Raw genomic sequence first — 14099 nt, forward strand, 5'->3', positions numbered from 1 at the left:
GGTTAAAAATATATTAATATCGCGACCCGGCCCCGGATAAGCGGAAGAAGATGAATGGGTTAAAAATATAAAAATTTACTTGATACATCAAGGACGAACAGGCAAAATTTACAGTGGCTCTTTATTTGAGTATATACAAAATTATATACTGTTAGGTTTTGTCTTGTTCACGGCCATTGGGATATTAAATAATCAAGTTATAAAAAAAATATATAAAAAAATGTAAGTGCCCAAGGTTGGTCAGAACACATTTCTAAAAGTGTTATCCATTTTATTCAAATTTATTACTTGTGCATTTTCATTTTTCAAAAGTTAAAGAATTCAAAAGGTACTCTTATACAAAAGGCACAGGATGACCCAACAATATTATACATAAAGAATAACTGTGTGATGACAGCAGGTACCCTTGAAATCAAGTTCTAGACTTGTGCGGGAACGTGTGTTCCATAGATCCATTACGTAGCTTGTGAGAGAATTCAGTTCCCTTTCCTAAGTTCACCTCATCACAACATGACCTCTAATGCCAAGAGCAATTTCTCCTCAGAGGCTTCAGAATTAACATCACAGCGAGTAAAGAGATCATCAAATGTAATGATCAATGAAATAAATTGAATCCTGTAGCGCTAAACTTCATAAACATGGAAATCAACCCCAAAATCAAGTGTGACTCAGACTATGAAATGACCACAGCAGAGCCCGGTCCTGCATTAGTATGCTGACAGCAGCTTGTGGTTGCACTGTCATCACAACATTTCAGCTATTTTAGACCACACAAAGAAGTGATAGAGCTTTATAATGTCCTCATTCAATTATGCAACCTAAAGGCTGTTTAGACTAGAGACAACATTCCAGAATCTGGCTTTATGTCCTTTGTGGACATCTATTTGATGGTTATATCTAGCGAAGGGAGGCATATAAGTGATGTCTGTGCAATCACATGCGCTGCTATCATCTCTGGCACTCATCAAAATAGCTGGACCTTTTCTATAAAGCCTTCATTCGAGAAAGCCGCTGACTATGTTCGGAGACAATATTCCTGTTATCAACAACGCACAATATGGAAATAATCATGGCAGAGAAATATGCAAGCTACAACAGTCCGTAAGGGACATTACTCTAAAATTAATTGTGCTTGAATACAACAAAAGGCTGATGAAAAATAAACTACTTTCCCGGTGGGATGGCAAAAATGCATTCAGGAAAGAGCTAAACAATACCATAGGGGTAGTTTTGGGGAGCTTGTGTGTTTCTGTGTGTGTGTGAGAGGGCACAGGGTTTGGCCCATTATGGCTGGTCAATTAATAAAGGCAAACAGTAGGGAACAGTCACATGGGCACCTCAACTCCACCGATAGCCATTAAAAACACTACCGCAGTGATTTATACAACCAATTTATATAAAAACACATCATCTATCAATGCTCTAATCACGAAGAAACACACACTCACCCACACTGAATCCTGAATGATTGGAGCAAACTCGCTACAAGCAGCTTCTCATTTTGATTTTTAGTACCCGTTATATTTTCTATTCTATACTCATCCTGAGCGTTTTGAAAGTTTGAGGTCAGTCACAAAGTCTCCAGTCCCTCGCTTTTAACAACAGAGATGTGACACCGGCTTAGGCTGTGAGGCTCAAGGGGGTGAACTTTGTGTCTGCAAACACACGCACACACAAACACCTGGGCAGTGTTGATCCAAAGAGGGAGGTAGAGAGGTCACAGAGCGAAGCCCACTCCCTCGCCACCTCTCACAGCGTGCTTTGATTCTTCAAAGTCAGAGGAAAAGTCTGTATCGATGATCATTTTCCGAAAGCCGTGAGAAAGAGACGCTGACAGGCTTTTTAAGGAAACCCTGTGCGTAGCAAGTGATCACATTCATTCAGCTATATAATGAGGTATCCCACTGATTAAGTTTTGTTTTTCCTCCAGCACAGTATAAATGATTTGTGCTTACAGATGAGACAGATGAGTTGTCACCGTGCTCGGAATGCACAATTACCGTGAGTGATCAGGTTCTGGACTTTTCTGACACCTTTTTTTTTTTTTTTTAATGCATGCCACTAAACCAGGGGAAGGACACTCTTCAAAAGCCAAAAGTATGACCTGAACAACACACCTTTATGTATATTCTTGATGGGCATTTCATTGAAAAAACATGAGAATTAATAGAGTTGGTCCTGCCTTTGCATCTATTCCAGCCTTAGCAGCTAAATCGAAGTTTCTAAATTTCTTCATTCAAATTTGGTGCACTTCAGAAGATTTTTTGGGTTAAAATTAACAAATGTGGAGCAAGTACATATATAATTTGAACTAAAAACTGTGTTCTTACCCTGGTTCACTCTGGTTAAGGGTACTGCAATGATTTATATTTTAAGTCAACACGTCAGATTTGGAAGGAAATTTAGCTATTTTGTTTCAACCACAGATGGTGATAGAGAGCCCAATTACACAGTACACCTTTAGAGCCCTATCATACACCCGGCGCAATGCAGCGCCAGGCGCGGCGCGACTGTTTTTGGCTAGTTTCAACCCGACGCAGTTATCATTTTCACGTCCTACGCCACGTTGTTTCAATAGTAATTGCATTTGCGCCTATGGGCGTGCTGGTATGAAAACGAGGTGTGTTCAGGTGCATTGTTGGCACTTTGCTATTTTGAGGCAGATGAAATACACTGCTATTTTGTTATAGCAGTGACCGCCATTGACCGACAAAAACCTGGTCTAAAGTCAATGGCGCAATATATATATATATTTTATTTAATGAGCGCGTTAGTAATATGCGCCTATAGGCGGGTCCAACACGCACGTACACTCTGCTTATTACACACACAGGGACACAAATCAGCCAAAATTTTAAAATAAAAGCATTACAATGTAAAAGATTATTATTGTGTACATAAAGATATGGAGGAATCCGGCTTGTCCCGTAGATGGTCTGCTTGCGCACTTTAACCTCAAGCACGAGCAGATCCGTTTCCTCTCTGGAGACACGTTCAGTCTTTCCACTATCAGATTCCGCCATGTAAATAGCAATCCGCCATGGCGCGAGCGCGTCTGGCATTTAAAGGGAATGGGAGATGAGTCTATGATTGGTTTATTGCATGTAAAGCCCAAAACACACCCATTACTTATTAAGAGAATAGGGACAACCTTTTGAGACCGTGCACCTGGCGCACTGACCATTTTTCCCGTCGTTAAACTAGCAAAAGTTCAGATTCAGTGCACTTGCACCGTGCGCTTTAGACCATGCGCTTAGATCATTAAAATAGGGCCCCCAAAGTCTCAATGAAACAGAAGACAGATCTCTTCCCCATATTGTGATGTACATCCAAATGTAACAGTTTATTAAAAAAAACAAATAGACTTGGTTGTATCTATTTGTTGTTGAGTCAATTTGCACTCAAACGAATGCAAGCTCACAGTTGATTGTGGAGGGGTGGGGTTCAAAGGCATACTTCACCAATTAGCATTAAGCTTTGTATCAGTAGAAATCCTGTAGTTTTTTCGAATTACCGTGCTTCCCTGCATCATGTCCCCCTGAGACAAGAGATTCATGTATTTTTTGTCTGAAAAAAATCTTGAGGCTTTTTTGGCCAGAGTGGACTAAATGATTGGAGAAGTCCGGCATACATCACCAGAGAGAATGTAGTTTTCACCGGAAGATTGAGTTATGATGACATTTTGATTAAAGTTGCAATGAAACAGAAATAGTGACATACATCAAAGGTGTAATGAATTTTCAGAAAAAAAGGGCGACAAGGCTTTTGTTCTATGCATCGGTTGTTAATTGGATTTTGAGATATTGCCATTGCACTCAAAAGTAGAGGCAAATGAACGTACATTGGATAAATTGCCCACAATAAGATCTATAATATACATTTACAAAATAAACAGGGGGAAATTTAATTTCATGCCAGCATTAAATTCAACCACCCAACATGTGCAGACGGTTTAGATTTTCCGCTGCACGTATAAAATTGGATTAGAAGGTTGAAAAGGATAACTGCTCAAGATCTTCATACCTGCCATTGTTCTCACAACTTCCTTCTCATTTACAGCTGATACCAAAATAAAAGTCCTGAATGTATTTATTTATAATCAAATCATAATAGATATATAAATCACTATTAAAACCATATATTTACCATAACATCAACAATTAATTAACAAAACAAATCAATTTAAACTTAAATCGGTGTAACCTGCACTGCAATTACCTTTCCAATTACACCAAAGGTGTACTGTGAGGTTCAGGTCACACTTTTGTGCAGACCAATCACGTTCTTCCACACCACACTTTGTAAACCATTGATTTTTGGTCCTTGCTTTGCACAGCACAGGGCCACTGCTGGTCATGCTGGAACAGAAACGGTTTGCCCCATTCTACTAATAGCAAATGGCTGAAATAGCTAAACTAGTTAAATGGAAGAGTTTCCACATAATTCCTCTGGCCACGTAGTGTATATGTATAACACACATAGACAGCCTCACACATATACATTAAACAAAGCCAATAAAGCTCTTATAAGTGTGAGCTAAGAGCACTTCCTGGTGCGGAGTGTCTGTATTTGGAGCTTTTGAGAGCACAGCAGATGCAGTGCAGAGAGATTAAAGGAGGCAAAGAGAGGAGAGAGGGATGAGAGAATAGGGAATGAGAGAATGATTTATTTAACTGCTTTGTAGATGACTGAGGAGAGTCGGCGAGTGTGTGTCCTTCTTTCCTGCCAACTTTCACTCCTTGCCTCTCTTGAACATTGGAATACGTCTTCCATTTCTTTGTAGTATTTACTCCTTCTATGTAAATTTTTATCTCTGCCTTTTCCCCCACTCTAATCACACATCCATCTGTCGCATTTAATTCAATTCAGTTAAATTCAAAGTTCAGGTACGTTCAATTCGCTCTCTCTCCCTTTGACGCCGTATCATGTCAACATAGTCGTGCGGATTTGGAATGGCACCATCTGTTTGAGGGCCTCTGTTTGATAAATGAGGTGTCGTGAGCAGGTGAGCCCTGAGGTTCCCCGGCGACCCCTTCCCTTCCATTTCTTCTTCCTCAAAACCCACGCACATTTCTTTTACATCATCACAACCAGCACTAATGCAGAAAAATTGGCTCCTAAACACTTCCCAAGACAACTGCCATTAGAAGTCATTAGTTGAGAGTGCACTGCATAACTACAATGCCATCACAATCTGGCTCAACCATGTCAACCCAAGGGGCTGTATCATAGTATATACATTCCTACCTGAAATCAATTGTTTGAATAGCAGTATAGAAGGTAAAAGTAAGTCAAGTGTTAAAAATAATGACCGGTTGTTATCATTTTGTACATGAATGCCTATCAGACATGATCTGTCACTTATAAACCGCTTATGTTCACTTAATATGAAATTATGTTTTGCTCTGTTGCCAGTAGGTCCTGCTGTTTTGTTGCCATGGCAGTCAAGCTGCCACAGAACCTGACTATAATATTCTGCAATGCAAATGTAACTGTGTCCCACTCAACACCCTGACTGGGCAATGTGGGGAAAAAAAAATCATATCATGATATATTGTGTAACTTCACAGATAATTTCATTAGCACTGCAAACAGTTCTCTTACAATTTGCAAAGAATTTAAATAAAAAATCTTATCTAAGCATTTAGTCTAAAGAAAACAACTGTATTAATTATTAATTTGCCGATTTAAATGTTTAACTTTCAATAAATATTGAAATCACAACACATTCTTCAGTGGAATTAATTATACTGGAAAGAAGCCAGAATCTGGTCTTCTCAAAAATGTATTTGGAAAATAATTGACAACAAAAATAAAGCAGGCAAAAATATGAGGTAAAATAGTGAGTATAGCTGTCATATTTCTGAATTGAATGTAAAGTGAAGTGAAAAGTCAAGTGAGATAAAACATAACCTATGGGTTTTCATACTTTTTTTGATGCCAATTATCCAAAAATGTCTTGAAATATTGTCTTGAAATATTAAGGTAGCTTCACATTTTCATGTTAAAAGACCCATTCATGGAACTGGAAAATGTGGAAAAACAGTGCGATCTTGTATCTACACAACAAAAGCAAATAGGATCCTTTATAATCAGTGATGTCGCCTACACTGGATGTGGTGTGGCACATCTGATGACCCATTCTATTTGTTCATGTACTCCAAGAGTATGTGCTACGTCTGACAAGAAGAATAACTGGATTTGCAACGGTCGCTTTGTCAAGTCCAGCCTCAAGCTGTTGCAACACAACGCAGCAACAGTCGCATCCGGTGTAGACACAGTGTTATTGTCACATATATTTAGTCATTTGTCGGTTTAGTTTCATTTTCATGGACTTAGAGTTCGTTTTTCATCAGTCACCTGTTTCCTTTGTTTAAGTTTCCCGCTCTTATCAATTACCATGGCATTTCATTTGATCATCACATCTTTTAGTTAAAGTTCCTGTGTTTCTCCAGTTCATGGTCGGCTATTGTTTGTGTGTAGACATGTTGTTACACTGTGTTGAATTATCAGTTTATAGTTTATTCTTTTATTAAATACCTTTGGATTGGAACTTTAAGACTCACCTTCGTCCTTGGACTCCTTAAACTGTGACAGTTATACAATACCATTCACTATTCAATTTCTTTTTTAAATTAATAGTTTTATTAAAGGGGTCCTATGCTCTTTTACAAAGTCTTGATTTTGTTTTTGTATACTAGAATATGCTTTCATGCTTGATTGTTAAAAAAAACACATTATTATATTATTATGCTTGGCTACCCATCACGTCACGTCATATTTTACATTATTACAGCACCTCTTTACCCTATCTGGCTCAAATGCATCAACAGTTCCTGTTTCGATGAAACCCCTCCTTGAGTCCTTCCGAAATACGAAATGTGCTGCGATTGGTTAGCTGGCCCAGTGTGTTGTGATTGGCATTTGCCAATCACAACAAATTGGCAAATGCAGTTGAGCTGCATTTGTCTTCTCAAATGCAGCTCAACCAGGCCTCATCCCCTTTTTTGTGTATTCCGTGGATGGGGATTATTTAAATGAGTAACATTATGACTTCACAAAGCATGGAAAAAACGCGTTGTAGTCCAACAGCAACATTACACATTAACTAAAGTTGAACATTTTAAAAAGCATAATGGGACCCAATAGAACATAGAACAGTTATTTTTAATAGTAATTCACAATAGTTACACTTTATTTTTAAGGTGACGTTACTGTACATTGCACTTACTCAAATAAGTACACATAAATGAACTACATGTACTTACTAAAGAGTTACAGTTAGGGTTTGGTTTAGGGTTAGTTACTTGTAATAATGCATAATTTAGTGTAATAAGTAAGTACATGTAGTAACATATAACCTTAAAATAAAGCGTTACCCAATATTATTGACCTGTAAATCAGCCTTGGTGGTTTCCTGTTTAAAATCAAAATATTATATTGGTTGTTTATTGATAGTCCTGTGTGTAAGGTAAATGCTGTCCCATGACCTCAACAGACAATTTCTTGACTGACTCCACTAATCCAGAATCAACAAACATCTAAGCAATTATATGGGCGTAGTGCCTATTTCCATCTTTAATCATATTTATTAAAGCTTTGAACCAAATTGGTATGCATGTTTCTGGCCATAATGACAAGCTAGACACTGATGAAGATGTAGCCATCATAAAGACTGCAGCTGCCGATATACTGTATCAAAAACTCAAATGTGTTACACAACATCAATCCTTACCCCAGGCTAATCAATATGAAATGGAGAAATCTGCAGATGCATTCTGGAGAAACTCCCCAAACTCCACATTCTCTTTGGTCCTCCAGTCCACCATTAATTCTAATGCTTTGAAAAAATTATCAAATAGAATGAAACTATGTTGCCAAAGCAGCGGAAGTAAATTTGACACAGGAATCTTAAATAGACCGTGTGAAATGAGTGCTTCACTGTAAGAGCATAATTCAGATTTGTGTAAAAGCCTTTATGTAGCAGATGACCTTGCAGTGACTTTTCGCACCTGAAGCTTTCTGAACCATCCAAGGTTATATCTCACATTTGCAGACTGACAAACGTGACGGCTACATTGTCTTTAGGCAATGGCAGATTGACCTCAGCAGGAGCGAAATGACAGGCCCTTCCTATTCTCCTCCCTCCCTCTCTTTCTCATTCTTTCATTTCGTTTTTATCCCTTCATCCTGGCGATAAGCTCCACCTTTCAGTTTTCATTTCTGACCCAAATAGCAGGCTCCTAGTGGGTGCTGCTCCAGTAACGCTGGCCAGCCTCTTTGATGCTGCTCCAGAGCGTCAGCGCAAAGCTCGTCACTTCAACTCTCAAGCTCTTCAGTCGCCCAAAAGCAGCTCTGTTTTTCATAACCATATCATCCCCATTGCTTAGCATTATCCTATATACTCCATTCATTCAGAACGCACATAATACTCGGCTTTATCTCACTCTCATACCTCCATATTGACTCCATCAGCAGGCATTTCAGTCGGTGACCGAAAGCCCTGATTGCGATTAACGATCTATGACTATTTGTCTCTGTTAGCTAGGAGGATCCTGAAATGTGATGATGACAGAATCCACCCCGGGACAGCCGAGGTTCCCACCACTCATCCACACATGAGGGAGAGAAGGAGAAGAGAAATTTACCTTGAATGGCAAAAAGGAAAAAAAAATGATGCACCATTTATGTACGAGTGAAAAAAGAGGTCAGATTTAATTTAAAAATTGGCTCCCATTCCTCATTTCTACAGATGAAAGCTCATAAATGAAAAAGCCTGGCCTAACGCCCGGTATGGAAATATAAAAGTTATGAATAATGCTTCTGTCTCAATCACCAGGTCTGTTTTAATAAGGCGGATTAGTACAGAACAGCACCTGCTCAGAAGAATGTGTTGCTCTCAGGCAGACATACCCAGGGGAGGGTCTTGAGCTTCAGAGGTGGGTTCCTTTCCTCGGTCCCCCACCGAGGAACCTTGCTCCTCCAAGAGGATTTAACGGTAGAAAATCGGTCTAGGTCATTAGTGGTGGTCGTGCCTGCGCCTCCTCCGCTGTGGCCAGTGCCTCAGAAAGAAAGCTGGTGATTTACAGACTGTTCGTAATCATGAAATGGCTCCTTTGTTAATGAAAATGCCCATAGATCCATACAGAGCCTTCTGCAACCATCATTCACTGGTAAATATGGGCAAAGTGAGCCACAACCGAGTCAACAAGCCGGAAAAATTAACGAATTGAGTCAAAACACACGTCTTGAATGAGAAAATCAGCATATCTGGCGTCATGTACGTTGACAAGAGCTGTACATCAGTGACTGATGTTGGACAGAAAGGACTATAGACATTTACATGCCTACTTCAGAGCAAATCTTTAAGGTCAAGAAGTTTGCAGCCCTGCTGTTCTTTACATGAGAGAGGTTTAGTTTGTTGTCCCTACTGCCTTCAAGTTCCTCTAAACACATAAATATTAAACAAGTCAATATCTCTTTCTCTCTAAACCTCTAGTCTCTCCTACAACCTGCTTTTTCATCATTTAGTTGATTAGAGAGTGAATGTCGATGGCTTCCTATATTGTCCCGCAATGTTTCATCCATTGAGGTATGGCCTGTTAACCAATTCATTATCCAATTTGTTTTTCACATGCAGATTGATTCCACCCAGTGCACTACTTATCATTCTAATTGTGAGGAAGACCATTTCACCAAGTACTGGGGCAAGAAAACAGGCTTTGTCTAATCCATCCATCCATTCATCCATCCAAATTATCAATCCAGCAATTTATTCATCTATTCATTCACTTTTCCATTCATTTGTCCTTCTGTCACTTATCACCCTGACTAGCTTTGTATTGAGTAATGTTGCAAAAACGAATCAATCAAATTGATAAACAATAATGATTGCAATCATGAAATTCAATTAATTTAGACTTAATTTTTTTTTAAAGTAGTTCGACGAAAAAAAAACCTACAAAAATGGCAGAGATCACATCATATATTTTACTGTTACATCCATCAAAACAGTTTCTAACTACAAGTAAGCAGTTCTGCTTTTAATTATTAAACTTTAAATACTCGGATACCAAGGATCCGAGTACAAGCTTGTCAATCAAACAGAGAAAAAAATTATCAATCCAGTAATTTTGGACAAAACAATTCATCATTGGAATTCATATGTATTAAAAACATAGTTTTATATTAACCATAATGAATTTAAATCCCATATGTAAAACAAATATGTATAATTTTAGTCTGTATATCTTTTTTTTTTAAACACACACACGCACGCACGCACACACGCACGCACGCACGCACACACACACGAAAAAGAAAAAGGACACCCTATTGAATTCTATGGTTTTACATATCAGGACATAATAATAAAAAAATCATCTGGTCCTTGCTTGGCAGGTCTTAAAATTAGGTAAATACAACCCCAGATGAACAACAACACATTACATATTACACCGTGTCATTATTTATAGTACACTTTATGATTTAATTGCTTGTATATATATATCAGTGGCGTGCAGTGGGGTTCTGAAATGAGGAGGCAGTTTCTTTTATAAATCAAATGTGAATGTATGTCTCAGTTACACTTAACTTAATTTTTCTGGTATATAAACATTATTTTCACTATCAAAAAAGAAGAAAGAAACCAAATACAATTCTGTTTTGTATTTTTACATTAACAATGTAATTAGTTCTATTTATTACGTAAGACCAAGTATAAATGTCAACAAGTTAGTGTTTTTAAGCATTTTTACATTTATTCCAAAATATAAACTCAAGGCAGTAACAATTTAAACAATATATTTTATTTGTGAACTGATGTTCAGCTGCTCTTTCTAATAGTCAACTTATTTTCAGATCATCATTTATCAAGCTCTGAAAAAATGATTATAGGCGGAATTCATTGTGTGAACCAATCAGCTGTAACTCTAACTGCTGGTGTCGCAGTTGGACAGTGTTGCTTTAGAAAAACCAAAGTGATTTATATACCTTTTAATGTTATACAACTAGAAAATTGGCAAAACATGGATAAATTGAAGAAATTCAATAATCCACAAAACTGGTTCAGCTGTCGTTTTCCTCTCAGAGCTTCAGCGCAAATAGTAACCTTTTAATGCAGCTGCACAATTACACATTCTTCCTCCATGATTTCTAGCTTTACTTTTTAATACAGCTGGCACAAGAAGAGAGAGGAGCGAGTAAGTGAGAAACATGGTATCTTTGCAGTGGCATCTGGGGACTGGTGCAGCCATTAACTATGTGAGAGTGAGAGGGCCTTAATGAAGTGAACTGTGCTCTCAGAGTTAATGAGAGAGTGAACTCACCACTAGAGCAGTCCAGTCCTCCCCAGCCTGGCTCACACTGACACGTATCAGGAGACACACACCGACCGTGGGCACACTCTTCGGTACATCGTGCTATCAGAGATAAAAGAACAGAAAGACAAAGACTTATATTCTAGTAAAAACATATTCAAGCAAAACACTTTGCAGAGAATGAATGTGGTTGGAGATCATTCCCCAAACACAAATAAGGCATTGTATGCATCTTGCATAAGACAGAAACGTGAATAAGCACAGGATGCGGTACAGACACTGTAGGTCTGTGCCCTCCCGTAAGACATTATTTAGACGGTCGCAAATGTCTGCTGATGTGCTGATATGGAGGATAATGACCGCACTGGCTATTTTCCAAAGATGGCTGTCACCGATGCCTCCTCACCAGAGCAAAGCCCTTGGCCACACGTTTAAAACGCTCATTCTGACCACATGCTAAACAATTTCCTAAGAGATTGAGTCCTTGGTCAACATCTCATGAACCGGTTGTTCCATGCAAAATGAGCCGACGTAAGCAGCCACAGCCGCAAGGAAACAAGCTGTAAATCCCCTCCAAATTTGATCAGCCTGCACTTTGCCACAATGCTCTAACACAGCGCCAGCCAGCCTTCATGCTGTTTACAAAGTGTGCAGTTTTCTTGATCATTCCTATTGAACAGCACAGCATCGAATTGATTGTCTATAGCATTAGTATTCCTGCCCGGGACCTCGCATTCGGTCAGATATTTGGATTTGGACAAGTAATAAAATGACCTACTTGGATTTTTTTTTTTTTTAACTTTTTTATGCTTTTCGGGATGATGAAAAAGATGAATTAGAGGGAAAACATATAGGCGTTAAGCATGAATAATGCTTAAGGGAGTGAAGGTCACCTGGCCAGCAGGACTCAAACCGACAGGCTCTTATCGGAGTCAGGAAACAGTCGACCCCCAAAGCTTCTGGAACAATCCACTTTGATTGGAATCAGCAGTGACTCTACAAGTATGGGCGGAAGAGAGCATGTACTTCTAGAGATTTTAGCGTGAAGAAGGTAACAAAAAAAAAAGTGTGAGATGCTATGGTGTGTCCTTATCTTTGACCATGAAATATGTGAAGGTTGGTTCCATCAACAGCGTAAAGTTAATGTGGCCGGTCATGCATTATGTTGAAAGAAACCTGATAAACAAAATGTGATGACTGGCATTTATCTTGTCCGGTTAATATGCTTATTATGATTCTCTTGGGTAACAGTGAGAGAAATCTTTCCTAACCGCAATAAAACAATGAAACACAATTTCAATGAAACACAAACTGAAAATGTAATGAATTCAGATTCTCATAAAGTGTTATGTAGCAGTATAGTGGAGTGTGTGTTAATCTGAATAAATCAATTCAAGGGATTGGTACTGGGACTTCTCCCCCCCCTTTACTTCAATGTGTTCCTCTAAACCACACAAGAACCACTCAGTAAAGAGCGATATTTCAAGTTCTGTCACGTTCACAGGAGCCCTGAAGTATGACACAAATCTTAAATGTCAACACCCCGGGAACAGTGAATTATTTTGGTGCCCACACATTTTGTGGTGCTTATGATAATCTGCTTTTTTCCAGTAAACTGTTTTGAAATATTACAATACATATTTATACTGAGGGGAAGGGGACATATTTATGGGTGGAAATAAATAAATAAATAAATAAATATATATTTGGAAACATTAAGATTTTTTAATGTTAAAGGTTTGATAACTGTGTCGGGCTGAAACTAGCAAAACACACTTGGCGTATGATTACTCTCACCAAGGCTGCACTTATATAATCAAAAATACGGTAAAAACATTAACATTTAAATCAACTGGTTTCTGTTGTAATATATTTAAAAATGCAATTTATTCCTGTCATGGCAAAGCTGAATTTTCAGCATCATTACTCCAATCTTCAGTGTCACATGATATTTCAGAAATCATTCTAATATGCTGATTTGGTGCTAAATAAACATTTCTTATTATTATTAATGTTAAACCCAGTTGTGCTGCTTAATATTTTTGTGGAAACAGTGATTTTTTTTCAGGATTCTTTGATGAATAGAAAGTTAAAAAAGAACAACATTCATTATACATTTTTTTGTAATATGTTATTAATTTCAGTCTTTTTTTGATCAATTTAATATGCCTTTGCTAAATAAAAGTTTTAATAAATTTTTCTTTTTTTATCTTACTTACTCCAAACTTTGAATGGCAGTGTATCATAATAAAAAAAAGGAAACCTGTTCATTTAAATTGTGATAATATTTCACAGTATTACAGTAAAAATCATACACCCGGCGCAATGCAGCGCCAAGCGTGATGCAAGTGTGTTTTGCTAGTTTCAGCCCGATGGAGTTATCATTTTCACGTCATGCGCCACGTTGTTTAAATAGCAAATGTATTTGCGTCTATTTGTGCACCCATGCTGGTCTGAAAACGAGGTGTGTTCAGGTGCATTGTTGGCGCATTGATATTTTGAGGCAACTGAAATAGACTGCGCCATTGAAAAGTAAATGTACCATCAAAAGTAAATGGCGCAATATTTTTTTTGTTATTTAAAGAGCGCGTTAGTAATGTGCGCCTATAGGGAGGCTTGTCCCGTATATGGTCTGCTTGCTTGCGTCTACCTCGCGCACGAGCAGAACCGTTTACTCTCTGGAGACGTTCAGTCTTTCCGCTTGCAAATTCCATCATGTAAATAGTAATCCGCCATGGCGCGAGCGCAACTGGCTTTTAAAGGGAATGGGAGATGAGATTC

The 14099-nt window shown here is 38.2% G+C and overlaps 1 protein-coding gene across 3 annotated transcripts in view; it reads right to left on the bottom strand.

Annotated features, from left to right (window-relative positions):
• The window catches only part of megf11 (multiple EGF-like-domains 11), a 121500-nt gene that overhangs the window by 66855 nt on the left and 40546 nt on the right, over nt 1-14099 (bottom strand). For all 3 annotated transcript variants that reach the window (XM_079620754.1, XM_079620755.1, XM_079620756.1), the window contains exon 6: nt 11328-11420. In XM_079620754.1, coding sequence (XP_079476880.1) covers nt 11328-11420 — 93 coding nt within the window. The remainder of the gene's footprint in view (nt 1-11327; nt 11421-14099) is intronic.

The sequence above is a fragment of the Phoxinus phoxinus genome (assembly GCF_949152265.1).
Source record: "Phoxinus phoxinus genome assembly, chromosome: 8".
Classification (NCBI taxonomy): Eukaryota; Metazoa; Chordata; class Actinopteri; order Cypriniformes; family Leuciscidae; genus Phoxinus; species Phoxinus phoxinus.